This window comes from Emys orbicularis, chromosome 6, assembly GCF_028017835.1.
Source record: "Emys orbicularis isolate rEmyOrb1 chromosome 6, rEmyOrb1.hap1, whole genome shotgun sequence".
NCBI classification, from domain to species: Eukaryota; Metazoa; Chordata; order Testudines; family Emydidae; genus Emys; species Emys orbicularis.
In genome coordinates this window covers 44,923,215-44,941,601 of record NC_088688.1, presented here as the reverse complement: position 1 = coordinate 44,941,601, position 18,387 = coordinate 44,923,215, and the positions used below count along the sequence as shown (strand labels likewise).

At 42.2% G+C, this 18,387-nt stretch overlaps 1 protein-coding gene across 1 annotated transcript in view; it reads right to left on the bottom strand.

Moving 5' to 3' along the window:
* LHFPL2 (LHFPL tetraspan subfamily member 2) overlaps nt 1-8,313 on the bottom strand; it is a 33,833-nt gene extending 25,520 nt beyond the window's left edge. The window contains exon 1 of the mRNA XM_065407064.1: nt 7,884-8,313. Coding sequence (XP_065263136.1) covers nt 7,884-8,313 — 430 coding nt within the window. The remainder of the gene's footprint in view (nt 1-7,883) is intronic.
* Between the last annotated feature and the right edge of the window lie 10,074 nt (nt 8,314-18,387).

The following is an 18,387-nucleotide window of genomic DNA, read 5'->3' as shown; positions in this document are numbered from 1 at the left end:
CCACACACACATTTTGTTTGTTTGTTTTTTGAAGAATTTAGAACACTGGCATTAGACAAAACATTGTAGGTTGAATATTAGAAGGAAACACTTGTTTTCAAAATAAAATAATAAAAGTTTGGGCTGTGTTTCCACACTTTCGTAAAAACAAATAGAGGTTTACTGGGTTTGGTTACCTTACTGCATCCACTTAACTGAATTGCTGCTTCTGTTTCAACACACTGCATCTTTTTCTCCACCCCATTTGTCTAACATCTGCTTCCATTAGTCCACAAGCAGCAAGAATCCAGGCAAATCCATGCCATATCTTACCTCCCTGCTCCCTAGCATGTCCCTATTTCCCCCAGCAGAGTCTGCCTCCTTATTTTCCACCTCCACTTACAACTTCTGATCACTCTAGGCTACCCAGCGCTATAATTCCAAAATCCTCCTTCCCTTAGATTCTCTCTAGCAGCTCCCATCATGCATTTCACAGCTCCACAGCAAGTTCTAATAGCCCCACTCCATTACAAGACCCTATTTCCTCCAGTTTACCTCCCAACCCCAGAGGAAACTCCAGTACATTTCCACCCCCTCTGTTTATCCTCCTGTCTCAGCAGCAAGTTCTGACTGACCCCCTGCTTCCTTCTCAACTTTCTCAGCAATTCCCAATTCCCACCCTGTATCCCAGTAGTTCTCAATCACACCTCTCCGCCACACCACAATTCCCAGAGAACTAGCCATTTCTACTCCTCCCCTGCACACATCCAGTCCTGACTACATCTGGATTCCACCATTCACTACATGCAATTCCAGATCCATCCTTAGCTCCCAGCCACAAATAGTTCACATCTCACACACACAAATGCATGAAGTTCAGCTTGCCTTCCTCTTCCCCTGGGAACAATCTCCCAAATGGAACTAGGGCAGAAGTTGTAGGGCTTAAGTCCCACTTCAAGTCAGTCACCCAAACATGCTCTCACAAACTCCTCCAGCACTGTGGGGTTTTAGTTGCTCATGCAAGTCGTGGGTGGGTTTGCCACATTAAAGAGTGCTAGAAAATGACAGGCTACGCCTCGAAAAATAACAGGGTGGGGAAATTTTTTGAAGAGTGGCTACATTTAGGTGCCTATAAAATTTCTGTCCATGTAAATGGAGAAATAATTAAGCTCTTTGTTACAGGAAACGCCAATGTTAATTATCCATAAGGCATCATACACATTTACGGCACTGTATAAACAATAAAAATAGCTTGGATATCAAAGATAAAAGAGGGTACTTTGGTGCCCATAAACTGTTCAATGTGGACTGAGGTGGTTAGGGGAGTGTCACAGCATTTTATGCATTCATACGAAATATTGATTGTCCATGGCCAGATTATTTTAGGTTTCAGTATAATAAATTGCATTAACAGCTTATCTCAGTAGACTTCTAATCTGTTTAATTCTGAACTTTGATCTCCTCTCTTTATTCTGACTGCACCTTCCTTTCTCCTTCCCAACCTGTTTTCTGTCATCAGCACATTTCATCAATTGGCTGCACATTTATTCCTCCAAATCACTGATCTGTCATGAGAATGTAATAGTGTGTGTGTGTGTGTGTGTGTGTGTGTGTGTGTGTGTGTGTCTGCCACACATAATATGAATTTAGTGTGTCTGGCACTAAAATTCAAGCACATTTAGTACTTAAGTTTTTTTGAAATGTTTACTATCTTTTATTTAATAAGCCAGTTTAACAAGAATTTAAATTAACTTCAATATTTATATTATATTAAATATATTGAAAGAGGGAACATATTTAAGTCTGAAACTTTCCTGAGGCAACAAGGAGAGATGCTAAAAGATTGTCTCTTTCTCTATAGGAGATACACAAAACAAAAATAAATTATGTCTATAAGCTTTCAACAAAAAACAACATATTACATCACCTACACTAAGGGTATGTCTACACTACAGGATTAATCCGAATTTATATAATTCGAATTTAGGAAACCGATTTTATAAATTCGAATGTATTCGGCCACACTAGGCACCATTAATTCGGTGGTGTGCGTCCAAGCTACCGTAGTAGCATCGATTTCCAGAGCGTTGCATTGTGGGTAGCCAATAACATCGAATTGCCAATAACATCGAATTGCGGCCACACTAACCTTAATTCGGATTAACAATACCGATTTTGACGCTACTCCTCTCGTCGAGGAGGAGTACAGAAATCGAATTAAAGGGCACTTTAATTCGAATTAAATGGCTTCGTTGTGTGGACGGGTCAAGCGTTAATTCGAATTAAAGCAGCTAAATCCGAATTAAAGTCGTAGTGTAGACCAGGCCTTAGAGTTATTCTAGCACTATCATTTTCGGCAGCAGTGATTATGCTGTTATGCACAGCTGGATTCAAATGTAGGTTAGAGAGTTTTGAAGTTATTTGATTGCTCTTAATTGCCTGTCACTAGGTTACTGGATTTTCTTGTTCTATAGTTTAAAAACTGAGTAACATGTTGGACTTGGCAGATGTACACCTGCATTCTTGAAGTCCACAGCAGCAATTTTTGAGACATAATTTGTATAGCTACAACGAACAACTAGTTTACATCCTGACTACATCAGCTAAAAACAGCCATGCTTTGGAAAAAATGGAGCCTGGACAGACGCTTGCTAAGGAAACTGGAACTGATATAGCAAAGCTTGTGGGTGGAGGGCACCCAACTGTGCTGTCATGACATATTAAAATGGATGATAGAGAGCTGTTACTAAAATAATCAGAAATGGGATTATTGTATCAAGATGCAGCAAATATAAACAATTGAAAAAACAGAGTTTTTCCTCTTAAGAGAAATCCAGAGAGGCACAAATTCACCCTAAATCACTGTTATTAACAAAAGATTAGATCAGAAGTTCCCAAACTGTGCTCTGGAGAGCCCTTAAATCGTGGTCTGTGGAGGGAATAGGAGAAGCACCATGGAGAAACATGACTGATGGAGAAGAGGATAGGATTAGAGGGAGGGAACACTGAAGGGGACAAGGGGGGTGGAGCATGGTGGGGACTTGTGATGGGGGAGTGGGATCCTGGAAAGTGCTTCAGGTGGGAGGAGGCCAGGTCACCTGACGGACAATTGTTTGAAGCAAATTGAGATTCAGCTGGGGGGAATGGATTTGATTCCAAGTGTGCACTGAATATCACTGGGGAAAACTGATGTTCATTGTGGAGGGGAAATTAATCCTCTGGGAGTGGAGTTTTTTTTTTATTTGTTCTGGGGTAAGGGAAACTGTGAGGAGGGTGAGGAACTGATGGTAAACTGCAAACCTGATAACGGCTTGGTAAGTGGAGAACTGTGATCACTACTACTGACAGGCTGAGAATTTGCACATCCTCTTATATTTATGTTACCCCATCTGCCCCTTGCCACCCGGGCCTGCTTGTTTAGTTCAGCACCTGTTATGTCTTGTCTTCTAGAGGCAGGGACTACCATTTATTATATGTCTGTACAATGCCAAACACAATGGGAGTCCCCACCTGATTGTGGGCCTTAGCTGCTAATGCAATGTAAATGTTAAATAATAATATGGGGTGGAATTGGCTTTGAATGTAATGGTGTGGAGAACAGATTTTGAAGAATGGGGGTCCCAGTTTGGCAGCAGGGGAAGAGGACAAGAAAAGGTAGTCCCCAAGATGGCTCCCTAAAAAAATACAGTCCACACTATGAAAAGGTTTTAGGACCTGTGGGCTACATCATCCATTTAATAAGCCTGGCTGGTAATATATTCTTGTTTCAGCAAAGAAAGGCAGTTATAATTCAAATGGAAGTAACAAATTAAACTGCCTTTCCAATATATTAAGAAACGTCATTTTATTTATTTGTAAAGCTCTGTCAGAGTGACATTGTGCTGTTCCCCGTACGGAAACAGACTTGGCCTGTTGATATCTCAGAGTTCAGATAATGTCAAGTTATTCACGCTGCTAATCTGATCCCATTGTTCTGACATGTGGATAGGGTGTCACTGAAGGTCTCTAAGTCCCAGCCCACACATTCATAAACCAGTCTGAAATCACTAGAGCAGATGCCTGTTCAGCCAAATTCATATCAATGTAGGACAGTATCTGCCTAGCATTCAGACTCAGTGCTGCCTATTTACTATCTATTTAGAGCATAAGGTTCACTTTTTTTTTTTAATACCTATAAGGTTGATTTTAAAAAAAAGTTTATAATGACCAACCTCATAATGGAACTAAATTATACCAGAGATTGAAGTCTGATGTCACTGTAGGAAGCTCTGCTTTTTTAAACAATTTACAGTGTCAATCAGGACACAAGAATAAGGAGTAAACATGAATGCCAGGATTGGAAGGTGATTTATTAATACAATCTACTTAGATTGTAAACTTTTTCAGCAGGGATTAGGTTTTCTTTAAGGGTGTATACACTGCTTAACACACTGGGGTCCCAAGTCCTGATTGGGGCCTCTAAGCACTACCGTAATACAAATAAATAAATGATGATAATATGCACATATGACTCATGGACTGTTGATAATTAACTACCTACAGCTTGATAGTGACTATGACAATCTACCTGGAATTATTTGCTTATCTATTAATATATGCATTTTAGAACAGTGCATCATTTACCCCTAGCATTCCAAGTGATTCAGTTGCCTTAAAAACAGATTGCATGCTTCACAAAGACATTCAAATGAATGCTTGTCCAGTCTCCTAGATGCTAGGCGATAATTATTTATCTAATGATATGGTTCCACTCTTTGGAGCAGATGACAGATTCGTTTCTTGATGGCACGATATGTTTACAAAATTAAGACTGCCAGTTAATATTTCTGCACTTCCACAATAAAAGGAATTAGTCTTAAAAGTGAGTGCTGAAAGACTTACTCCACTACAAAGGAATTCCAAGATTTTGAAAGGGCCTTTTTAAAGAAGCAGATTTTTTCTATTAAGCTTTATACTTCTGATTGTCTACAACAAACAAAAACTCTCTATCAACTAGATATGTGTGTGGCTCCCACTGACCTAAACAGGAGCTCCAGACATGTGTCCAAGGGCGGAAGTTGAACCAATGCCATAACAGAAGAGATGCATTTTTGTAATCTACAATTTCACCTCAGACAACTCCCAGGTCACAACCTAAGATGTTAGACAGAAATGATACATCCGGTGTCCATTATTGTTTTTTTTTCATGATGAATTCCAGGAATAGATTAACTTGCAGAAGGTTTTAATTACATTAAGTCCTTGTAGCAAAGATATAGAGATTTTAAATGTGATTACGTCTGCTAGATCCTTAGTTCCTGTAAATGCTTGTGCTGTGGTTGGAGCCTGAAGTAAGAGCATCACATCTTTGAAGAAAAGATGTACTACATAACTGCAAATTTCTCTCTCTCTCTCTCTCTCTCTCACACACACACACACACACACACACACGCACACACAGAGAGAGAGAGAAAAAAGCAAAGCTACTTCAGGAACGTTATTCCCCCTGCTTATTTACAGAATCACATTTGAAAGATCAGAAAACTTAAGACAAGGAGCCATGCATGGCTGTCCGTTACGAGCTTTGATAGCTGCAGCATTACTCTAGATGTGGGAATATTGTTATAATTCTGTCACTTAAAAGTTCAACCATGCTGACAGCTGTCCTTCTTGAACCATTTGGTTAAATGTTTTCCAAAATCAGGAATTGAGAAAATTAAACCTCACAGCTGTGACAAGTCATCAGCAAAACATTTTCAGCCATCCAGATACAGCAATACTATCGGCACAAAGCAGCAATGCATTCAGTAAAATTAATCTTGAGAGAACAAATCACTAGTCACAAGATGGCTGGCTGCAAATAATTATATGGGCCTTTACCATAGCAACAGTTTAAATAATGTGACCTTTCAATTACCCTGGTTCATGCTATGTGGATTTATCTACACTATACGAAGGAAGTGCTTCCATTCATAGCACTTCTCAAAAAGAGGGACTGACATCTTCCCTAACACATGAGAAATGCTTTACCCATCAGATAACTCAATTCTTGAGACCATAGTTCTTCCTAAAGGCACAGCTGGTTCAATTATAAAACATACAATTCTTTTTCTCATATTCCCTTTTCAGAGGCAAAGAACTGGTCTCCAGTCCAGAACAGTCTTTCAAGATTCAGGAATCTGCCTCCTACTAGTTTTGAAATTAGAATCTTTATAAATATTCACCTCATTTTAAAACGAAGGGAATATCAGCCCAGCAAAATTACAGTTGACCTGCTAATTTCTGAAATAAGTGGCAATTAAAAAAGGTAAAAAGCTAAAACGTACAATGAGATGCTACAGCTCTGACATTCAGACCTGTATATTTTTTGCATTTGTGATGATGAATTTCCAAAACGGAGTGGTCAGACCAAAGAGGTGCCGTTTTTATTGTAAAAAAAATCCCTTTGCTAGTTGTATGCTAGGTGAATTGAGAGCCAATTTAGGGCTCTATTGTGCCTTGAGGGCGCAGCCTTACACTGGGGGTAGTGTGAAGCAAGCATGATGCCTTTATTCTGGATCTCCAGGGAGTGCAGGGGAAGCTACTACACCACCCCACTTCGAGGTGCAATGCGTGCTGCACTTGTACTCAGACAGCTCTGCTGGCTGCTGCCAGGCCTGACCTTCTCCTCACCCCATTTTGGGGAGTCATGAGTCCTAGCTAGGTTTACAGAGTCTTGGCGCTCATTTGCATGCAGCCAGGGGAAGGCTCTTCACTCACTCCTCCCAACACTCCCATGTACCCTGCTACTAGGCATAAACTAGCCTGCAACTGAGCACAAAATATAATTAGCTTTAGAAAGAATTAAACTTGCACTCTTGCATCTCCTCTTACCATGCAGCCAACAGGACACTGTTTGGCTACATAGGCATTTACTACATTCAGGCAAACTGGTCTGCCTAAAATGAGAATCAATTTGAAATGCCAACCTTCTTTTGAACAAAACCCTTTTCTATGGTTTGAACATATCTGGTTGAGAGCACAGCCCAGAGGGCGAAGAAAAGACCTCTGTACATATCCTATTTTCTGCTGCCACCCTGGTGACTCCCAAGTAGATACATGAAGGTCTTTATGGTTATATCTGAAGATAGCCTCTGTCCTGAAATGATCAGAGCAGAGTATATAATACAAAAACTTTCACATGATAGTGGTTTTTACACTGCTTATTAATGAAAGCTCCCAGAACTACTAGCTAGCATCCATTGGAAAAGGCAGAATTTAGCATTCATTTTTTTATCTCACTGCACAGAATTTTTGTTACGCTCCAGGAAATATGCAATAAAACTGAATAATATCTGACCAAATTTCTCAGGAAACTTAGAAATGACAAGTCACCAGAAGCCAATTCATTTGTTCAGTTCAAATGACCATCACTTAGGCAGTGAAAAGGTAAAATCACCTCTTCAAAAGCAACTGAACTCCCTGATGAGTGAAGAAGGGTCTTATTTCCAGAAAGCACCATGGGTCAAACTATGTTCTTGGATAAGCCTGTGCATGCAAATATAGCCCTATGCCTGGGATTTACTCTCACCACGACCCCGAAGTGAGAGAGACATGGATACAGAGAACTGCCTTCAGAACTAATGGAAAAACCATTAAAGGAGTGAGAGGCAGACACACTATTGTTGGTGCCAGCGTTTGCTAACACCACAGAGCAAAGCTAAGGAGATAAGTCCTTGTTACTGAAACACACTTTTTAGACAGAAGAAAGACATGAACAGCAATATAGGAAACTTTGGTCTGTTCACCTTGGCACAGTGCAATCCTTAATCCACCTACACAATGATTAGCTATTCAAACAAGACAAATTCCTAAACATTGGCATATGGAAGAGTTATGTATAAAATAGTTGGGGAAGTTTTCAGTTGCTGTCACATCACACTTACCTGCAATCCCTTGTAGCAGCCCACAGACATTAAAAATACTTTTCTTCATTACACTCTGCACACACATAGTAAAGACAGAGACAAATGCCACAGCACAGAGAATCATGATCCCCACAGCTAGGAAAATAGCAGTAGCTTGCCAGAACCCACTGGCAATCTCATTGAAGTTCTCTGCATAGGGCCCACAAAGCGTGTCTCGTCTGGAAACCTGCATGTGGGAGATTCTGGTGCAACGCCCATAGATGCCCAAAGTTGGATGGTAAGGCTCCTGTGAGCCTCCTGTCCTGTTGTCCAGATCTTCGGAGCTCACAGGCTTGGCTTTGCCAATTAGCCAATCTGCACTCATGAAAGCTATGAGCTCGGCAAAAGCCACGACAATACTCAGGAGTGTCCACAGCATTGAGCGACAAGTTACAATGACATGACACATATTGCTGTCCAGTGCTTACGGTCAGTGCAGTTTGAGAGTCTGAAACCCAAAACAAAGGGGAAAAATTAAATTAAAAAAAGAAAAAATATCCACAAAAAATGCTGCTTCAGTTCTGCTCTTCCAGCTGTTTCACAATAACAGGGAAGGAGAAGAAGAAGTTAGCTGCCCAAAGTTTTGCAAGCAGTCCAGTCATTTGTTCTCAGTGTTTAGCTTCTCCTTTGGTTGCTGAGTACTGAAGTATGTGTTTCTGCGTTAATATTCATACTGGCACATGACGTTACAATAGCGTGGGGGAGGGCCCGAGGACTGCCCACTGCTTTTACATCACACACCTAGAGGAGAGAAAGAAGATGAAAATGTTAGCAGAGAGAGAGAAAAAAAAAGCTCGACTCTACCCCCGCAGTTCCAGAGAACAATCCAATGTTTTGCAAAGATCATTCTAAATCAACATATGAAAGTTCTAACAAGGGCCTGTCAAATACAGCCTGCTGGAAACTTCCCAGCTTAGACTCAATGGAGTGATTAATCTCCTGCTGCACTGCTGTACTTACAGTATCTGTTTTGTCCCATCCTACTTGCAGCTGTTTGTCAAAAACTTTGTAAGCAAGGTCCCAGCAACTCCAAACATACCCAGCCACCCACAACCCACCTGTTGAAACTACTAGCTTTTGGGAGTTATCCAGTAAAATGCTCACACTTGTTTAGGTAGTTTTTCATAAGTGCATTGTTAGAGTGCTGCCCTGTATTTAGTGCTGGGACTCAAACGAGCAGAATGACATTGAGTACCTCTGGGAAGGAGACAGGATACAAGCTCTTTCACATCAGGATCATATGTGACAGTTGTACAATGAATGAACCCAATCTCATACTATTTCACTGAAACAGCTTCCTAGCTAGATTGCTGCCTACTGTTGCTGTTCCAGTTTACGTCTCAATGAAGAGCAAAACAGAAGTGAAACTGGGAATAACCCACCCACTGGAACACATCAGAGCTATCGAAACATACCAAAGTTCAAAGATTTTGAAACAGTTCTGCTGAACTGATATTGCACAGTATTCTTAATCTTTGCTTAGCTTTAAGTGAGAAACACAAAACAAGTTATAATATCCAACACACAAGTACATGGCATCTCATCCTGGTTAATTGGTTAATGCTGAAAGTGGCAGCCTTAGGTAATCCATGTTGCTGCAGAAGTTCTTACACATTCAGGAGCCCTGCTCATTGCCAAACAGCTTATGGATCCAAAAATAGAGCTGTCAATGGACTGCACACTCTCTCAGCACCCTCTAACTCAGGGGTGGGCAAACTACGGCCCGTGGGCCGCATCCGGCCCATCAGGCCTTTTAATCAGGCCCTCGAGCTCACGCCGGGGACCAGGGTCAGGGGATCGCCCCGCTCCCGTGCTCCAGCCACAGAGCGGGGTGTCAGAGGCTTGCCGCGCGGCTCCTGGAAGCAGTGGCATGTCCCCCCTCCAGCTCCTATGCGTAGGGGCAGCCAGGGGGCTCTTCGCATGCTGCCCCCACCCCAAGCACCGCCCCCCGCAGCTCCTATTGGCTGGGAACCATGGTCAATTTGAGCTGCAGGGGCAGCGCCTGCAGACGGGGCAGCGTGCAGAGGCACATGGCCGGCGCCGCACCCCGTGCAGGAGCCGTAGGCGGGCACGTCACTGCTTCTGGGAGCTGCGGGGGTGGCACCTGCAGACGGGGCAGTGCGCAGAACTGCCTGGCCGCGCCTTTGTGTAGGAGCCAGAGGAGGGACATGCCGCTGTTTCTGGGAGCTGCTTGAGGGTAAGCGCTGCCCGGAGCCTGCACCCCTGAGCCCCCTCCCATCCTCCAAACCTCTCAGTCCCAGCCCGGAGCACCCTCCTGCATCCCAAACCCCTCATCCCCAGCCCCACCCAAAAGCTCGCACCCCCAGTGAAAGCCCTCACATCCCCCTGCACCCCAACTCCCTGCCTCAGCCCAGAGCCCCCTCCCACCCTCCAAACTCCTTGGTCCCAACCCAGAGTACCCTCCTGCACCCCAAACGCCTCATCCCCACCCCTACCTCAGAGCATGCACCTGCAGCTGGAGCCCTTCCCCTCCCCACACCCCAGCCCCCTCCCGCACCCTGAACTCCTCATTTCTGGCCCCACCCCAGAGCCCGCACCCCCAACCGGAGGCCTCACCCCCCCAACCCCCAATTTCGTGAGCATTCATGGTCCGCCATACAATTTCCATACCCAGATGTGGCCCTCGGGCCAAAAACTTTGCCCACCCCTGCTCTAACTCCTCACTGCTCAATCTATCTATTCTTTCCATCTCCCTCTGCAGTCTGGGACTGCACCACAGATATGCCCTACCTCCCCTGTCTATTTGTGCTCCTTCCATGTCAGATCGCCATCTACTCTTGTAGCTTTTCTACTCTCTATATATCTGAGGTGGGATGAGTGTTGTTTTTATAGGAGTTCGGTAGACCAAATGCAGGTGGGAGGCAGTTTAGATTGGACCCTGAAGATCTTATATTGTGTAAGGTGCATCAGAAATCTCAGTCCAAATCTGAACTTTGATGGTGAAAGAGGCCATGGAAAGCCCCCTTCTAGTCTTTGGTAACTCAGTCATTTGAAATGCAGTACACTGTTACACTGCTCTATTTACAGACATCAATAGCTCATAAGTTCTGGTTTGTTCATCTGAGAAAAATCTGTAGTGTTCAGCATCAGGGCTTGCATTTGGACTAAGAAGCTGTTGTGCAACTATTACAGTAAGGGCTTGTCTTCATGAGGAAGCGACTGAGAAATAAGCTAGGGTGGGGAATTAAAACACACTAATCACTCTGCACTAGCTCCTCATGTGGACACTTTTGTTCTGCATTAAGAATGCCTTTATGCGATTTATCTTAATCCTCTGGTCCGCTTAATGCCCTTAAGGTAAAGTGCACAAAGGCACTCTTATGCAGAATAAGACTGGTGTCCACCTGGGGAGCTACTGTGGAATAGCTATGGCAAACTTTTTGCTTGTGACAAGCCCTAAATCCACTTTGATAGTGTGTCCAAAAGCTATACTGAAAAAAAATTAGTAGCTAATGCAAATTCCAGAATTATACTGATCTTAATACCGACAAAATAATCACCTAGAGGTGACAACTGAGATTGCTGGTATCCCCAATTTATATTCAAATTGCTTCCTTAAAATTAGAAATGGAGCATAACATATGCCTTTTACCTGCCCTGAATGATGTCATATGGAAGGTGGGGGAGGGAAGATTAGCAGGAAATGCACTGAAGTTAGCTATTCAGAGATGAGAATATAGGATTTTTTAAAGTGTACTTAAAAATTAAATACTAATGGCCAACTGTTCTTGAAGGAAAAAGAATCTAGAACCCAACTGAATTCCTATCTGCCATTCATTAAAAGCAGAAAGCCACTGAATATTACTACTAATACCCAATATATGAAGATTAGAGGGTGCCACAAAGAAATTCCTATTTCCTTTGCCTCAAAACTTTCAAACCCCATGATGCATCAGTAAAGTGAAATGGGGCCTTTATTTAATTTGAGTCCTTTGAGACCAGTGGTGAAATCCTGGCTCTTCTGAAGTCTATGGGAAACTCCACTCACTTCAGTGGGTCCAGGATTTTACCCCAAGAATTTGGATTTCTCCTCTCCCCATATAAGTGGGTATCTCACAGCACTCTGTTCTTGGTGAGCTCCTCTTCTAGATCTACAATTGTAGATGTACCCAAATAACCTCATACACATACTTTGTTTCAACTAGCATTGTCATGTGATGAGACTCAAATCAATATCTCACTCAGTCCAGGCCCACAACTCAGCCTGTTTCTCTGTTTCTCAGACTGTTGCTGACATCATTTCCTGGATGTTTTCCCAACAATTTACATTAACATAGCTAAAACTAAACTTTGTATTTTTTCCACCCAAATCCTCTCCATTACAGCTGAAACTGCAAAAAAGGCATCTGCTCCTCTGATAATTAGGCAATTCATATACATTGCTGTATGAGGTAAATTATTAAAATGCAACTTGATACATTTTCTTATTAAAACTTGGCAATTACAAAATCTTTCACTGTAACTACAAAGTATCATTATAACAATAGTTCAGTTCACTACCTGACTCTCAAAAGGGAGGGGAAAAAAAAACAGAGTGAAGTTTTCAGGCAGGCTGATGTGCTTTTAACTCAAATACACCCTTTGTAATAACATATACTGAGAGATGATACACTAGTCTGCCAAAAAAAGTATTTCTATTTTAAATAATAATTGGAATGCAGGGAAAGTCCACTGTAACAATACATTTTTTCTGATGTCGCCTGTGCTCTTAAGTAAGAGTTTAATGGAGAAATTCTCTTCTTAACATGACTGACTAATGCAATAAAAAAATGTTTACAAAAAGATAGAAGAGAACGAGGTTCACATTTACTTTACTAGGTGGAGATTTCATGTGAATGTTGGAAGGAAAAGCCATTAAAAATGTATGATTTGTCACATGTAGCACACAGATAACAGAATTTGCCTGTGACAGTAAAGTCAGAAGCAGTTTCCCAGTTTTCAAACAAACAAAAAACATAAAAGACAACAGTTTGATAACGATTCTGAGACTCAGTTTTCCCAGACATGTCATGGTGTTAGCAAAAGTGGCTCCCTCATAGGTGAGATCATGGGTTTTCAGTTCTTAGGATTATTCATCAAAATTTCTGCATCTCTAAAGTAAATTAGCAATATTTCATATGTAATTTATGACAAGTTAATAAAAGCTCTCCAGGAGCTATGATTTAAGAAAGCAGACTAACCTCTAAATTATTCCTTCACAATTCAAATCTTCCCCAAATAAATAATGTTCTGTTCTCCTATTATATGTATTACTAAAACAAGCATCATGGTTGTACATGAGTACTTTTACATAAATTAATTCTTGTATAAGGGATGCCCCCAAATGGGAGCATAGCTTTCCTACATCTCCTTTAAATGAGAACAGGGGAAAAAACCCACATGTTAAAACATTGGTTTTTTTCATAAAGATGTAATAATAAAGCATAATAGAGGTATAGAAATTGCCATATCAGATAAGCCAGGCCATCCAGAGGGTATGGGTGGAAAAGGGGCAGTTTGCCCCTGGGTCCTTGTTTGAGAAGGCCCCCAAACAGAGTGGCACTGTGACTTGGTATATGGGGTTGCAGCAACACTCAGGTCTGTCCCAGTGGCTCATCCATCACAAAGGAGGGGTGGTCAAGCCAAATCTGAGTGAGTGTCATTGCAACTGGTGCATAGGGCCACAGCGCCATTTGGGTTTGGCCTGGCTACCTGCCCCTCCATAATGAGAAGAGCCAGGCCTAGCCTCCCAGGAGCTGCAGGGTGAGTGTGGGGAGGGCTCGCTCTCCAACCCCTTCCCACCCCCTGGCTTCCTCTCAGTGGTCTTTTTTTTTTTTTTTTTTTGAAAGGGGGAGAGGCTCATTTTCAGATTTTGCCCCAAAAACTCAAAAACCGCCATTCAGCCCTGTAGATTAGACCCCTGGTCCATGTGATCCACAATCCTGTTTCTAACATTGGCCTGTTCTGGATGCTTGAGAGGAAGGTGCAAGAAACATTGCAGTAGACCAGTGGTTCCCAAACTTGTTCCGCCGCTTGTGCAGGGAAAGCCCCTGGCGGGCCGGGCCGGTTTGTGTAACCTGCCGCGTCCGCAGGTTCGGCCGATCGCGGCTCCCAGTGGCCGCGGTTCGCTGCTCCAGGCCAATGGGAGTGCTGGAAGCGGCGGCTCGGCCCGCACCGCTTCCAGCAGCTCCCATTGGCCTGGAGCAGCGAACCGCGGCCACTGGGAGCCGCGATCAGCCGAACCTGCGGACGCGGCAGGTTACACAAACCGGCCCGGCCCGCCAGGGGCTTGCCCTGCACAAGCGGCGGAACAAGTTTGGGAACCACCGCAGTAGACAATAATGGAATAACCCGCTCACCGGGAACGTTTCTTCCTTACTCTTATTATTTAGTAGTTGGCTTGTGCCCTGAAGCATGTGAGTTTATATCCCTTATAAACAAAAATCCTATCTAGTGAAACTGTGGATGTTTTCTTTATGATATAAATGTTTAAGCATTTTTAATCCTACTAAACACTTAGCTTTAATGATAAATTGGGATGAGTGTTGCAAACAAATGATACACTGTGTAAAATATATATATTTCCCTTTATCAGTTGTAAATTTGTTACCTGTCATTTTCATTGAATGTTCTTATATTAGAAGAAAAAGTGAATAGAACTACCAAGTTTACCTTCTCCATGCCATTCATTATTTGTATACCTCTATCATGTTCCCTCCTATTTGCATCCTCTGTAAAATAAGCACTCCTACGCTTAAATTTCCCTTCATGGAGAAGTTTTTTCCATGACAAATCATTTTCATGCCGGTCTCTGAACTCCCTCTATATCTGCTATATCCTTTTTTGAGATAGGGTGAACAGAACGCCCTGTTCAGCAAGCATTAGCACAACTCGTACAGAAAGTAGGTTTAATTTGGTTTGGAAAATGAAAACCTTTTGTTCAGGTTACTTAGCCATATGGACAATCCAAATCCAATTTAAGCGAAGTCTACTGCACATGTTCTGTAATCTCTCATCCCTGAGATCCATACAGAGTTCAGAAATGGCAGTAACTATACAATGTACAGGGCTAACAACCGTTTGGTTACTATTTTATCAGACATAAAATGAATTACCCCAAATTATCACTCATACTCACTTCTTTTTAAGACGTTCCACCTTTTAAAGCCAGACACTATGCACAGGGCTTGTCTATGTGTGTGTGTGTGTATGTGTAACATACACTACAGGGGTGTGATTTCTAAAGTGCACTAACATGTTGCATATTAATTGGTCCCTGTAGACCGGGGTGGGCAAACTTTTTGGCCTGAGGGCCACATCTGAGTATGGAAATTGTATGGCGAGCCATGAATGCTCACAAAATTGGGGGTTGGGTTGGGGGAGAGGATGAGGGCTCTGGCTGGGGGTGAGGGCTCTGGGGTGAGGCTGGGAGCTGCGGAGGAGGCACTTGGGGCGGGAACAGCGTGTGGAGCCCCCTGGCTGCCCCTACGCACAGGAGCTGGAGGAGGGACATACCGCTGCTTCCAGGAGCCGCGCGGAGCAGGGCAAGCCCCGGACCCTGCTCCCCGGCGGAAGCTTGAGGGCCAGACTAAAACATCTGGAGGGCCAGATGCGGCCCCCGGGCCATAGTTTGCCCACCCCTGCTGTAGACCCTGCTGGTGAGCACCAAAGATTCCCTAGAGTACTATAATGTAGTAGAGCACTACATTAAAGCACATTAGGGAACCTTTAGTGCATCAGCAGAGTCTACACAGACTAATTAATGTGCAACACATTAGAAATCACCCCCCCCGTAGTGCATATTAGCCCACTGTGTAGGCAAGCCTGAAGTTACACTAACACAGCAAAGTGAGATCCAATGTCTAAGTAGGGGAACCAGCTACTTCCCCTTTTTTGTTTTTAATCAGAAAAAAAAACCATTAATTTTTAAAGTGAATTCTTAATGCATAATGTTCTTAAATGCAAAGCAGATAAATAAAACTAAATGCTCTTTCCGCTTATCTGTATTAGAGAACTGTACTCTCCTCCATTTTGCATATCTGTGCAAAAATAAATTACAGTTGGGGATAGATCCAAATTATAACATTTGAAGCCAGGGCTTGATCTTAAGTTCAGAAGTGTTCCATTGCAGGTTTTTGGTTTGGCCCATCATGGAGAGGAGAAGAAGAGTTGCAAAGTTCAGATCTGAATCAGCTGCATACTGTTGTTGCTTATTTAACAACAACAACAAAAAAAGCCCTGAAAGCAAGACATTAGAATAACAAGGTGAGAGCCCTGCAACTACGTTCTAGAATGATTTTATGGCCAGATCTACATTATCTCCTTGTACTTTAGAATCCTATTAACTGAAGATGGAAGGCTCCCACCAAATTGTAGAACTGAGCTTCCCCCCATACCCATTCTGTCAGCTTGAATGTGAGAATAAATCATCCTTAGAAAAGTGGCTTTTGGCTCAGTTTAAACAAACAGCTGAATGGAAGGCCACACAGAAAGCTGAAACAGTCCCAATGTATGAGACAACTGCAGGCACAATTAGATCTTTTCTTCTCATGTTTGGTACAGTCCAAAACAAAGCTATGCAGAGGAGTTCCTATACCTTTTGTTTACAAAATGTAAATTCGAGAATCATACAATCTAAAATGAGCAGATCCTTTAAGGGTCTTGGTTCTAGTTTTCCTGAAATGTTATTCATTAACGGCATTGCAACTTTCAGTGAAACCTTTGAACTATGAAAATTAAAGTAGCTTCTATTTATTTTGGTGTTTTCAAACACACTATTTAAACAAACAAACAAACAAAATCTAAGACTGAGTGACTTTGCACAGAGCCCCACCCTGGTCTTTGTGAGATCACAATTTACACATCTTCAATATAATAGGGTCTACTGGACAAGTGAGTTGATCACTGTGCTATTTATGTTTGCTGGGCTTAGCCAGAGTAAATGGGCCATTGATCAAAGGAGAGCTCCCTGCTGTCTGAGGCAGAAGGGGGAGCACTCACAGGAAGAGTGATGTAAGAGGAAGATAGAGAATTTTGTTTCAGGTGGGGTTCAGAAGAAAGGGACCCCACCATCCCAGGAACTAAGAATGAGAAAGGGAGAAATCTCTCTCCAAGCAGCCACAAAGTGAGAGGCATGAGGAAGGAGAAAATGGGATATTTTCCTTCAAAGTAAGCCAGATAATCTTCCAAAAAGACCTGCAAAGTATTCTTTCAAAAAGACCTGCAAGGTCATCTCATGCACCTTATATGTCAGGCAACATGCTGCATAGAGTATCAGGCACACCATCACTGAAGTGATAGCCATGGATACCAACTCATTATGTTAAAAGTGTGTCCCTATTTTTCTCTGCAGCTATGTATATAGCTTTGTACTGTTGGAACGGATGCATACACCACATTCTGCTGCAACAGGAAAGCTGAAATGAGGGCCAATATCAAAGTTAAGTAAACATCCAACAGTGAGCTTTCAGAAAAACGTTAATGCCACCAGTTCTTACTAAAGCTCATGTAGGGTTATCCTTGCAGTTACAGATCCATAATAGGACGTGCATTCTTAACAGCAAAATGAAGCTTACTCAGGAAGAGTAAAAAGGAAGGCCAGTTTCACATCTGCAATTTTTAGACAGCATCCTTCATGCAGGCATCACAAAATACTTGACAGAGTCATAATATAATGAAAAGAGGAAGATTTTAAGCTGAGTTGTAGTAAGTTGGTTGTAGAAAGAGCTCCAGACAGACAGGACAGCAAAAAAGGAGTGATCCCAGTAGGCTTTATTCCCATTATTCCCCTCTAAAATAATATTGCATATGAGCAATATCACTTGTTACTTAAAGACAAGAAAGCAATAAAACGTAAATTGGATTTCATGTGTTCAGTTAAAAATCCCTTGTATTAGCTATATATTTATTATTTCTGCAAACTTGCAAAGATTCCCTAAAATATGCATCATTGTGATATGCTGTTAAACAGTTGCATATTCTACCCAAGCAGCTGCATCTCAGTGGTAAGGGAGGCAATGCCAAAATACAATATGTAATGTCTATAAAGTGTTTTGGCATGAAAAACATGATATAAAGCTAAGATATGAAATATTACTAATACAAAATTTGCAAAATTGTTAAAACCCAGCTGAATTTCCTTAACCGATTTCACATTTCCTTTTGTTCCATTTTTATCTCACCCTATTTATTTCAGCTTTTTTCCTGTAAAAAATACAGCTTGAAGATGTGAGACCTTAAAGTGCATGCCATTTGTGTGCCCAAATTACATGAGTGCCAAGGGGCAAGAGAGTTGACAGAAAATATTGTGCTGAGGTTATTCCATACGGCTACTGATGGAACCCCAGTTCACTCCATCTTGCAAATTCACATTTCCTGGTACTCTGATAAAGATGTCCAAAGTACATGTGGACTTGCTTCCAAGATAGCACAAATTATAATAAATGCACAGAAAACTGATGTCCATTTCAACTGCTCTGTTATT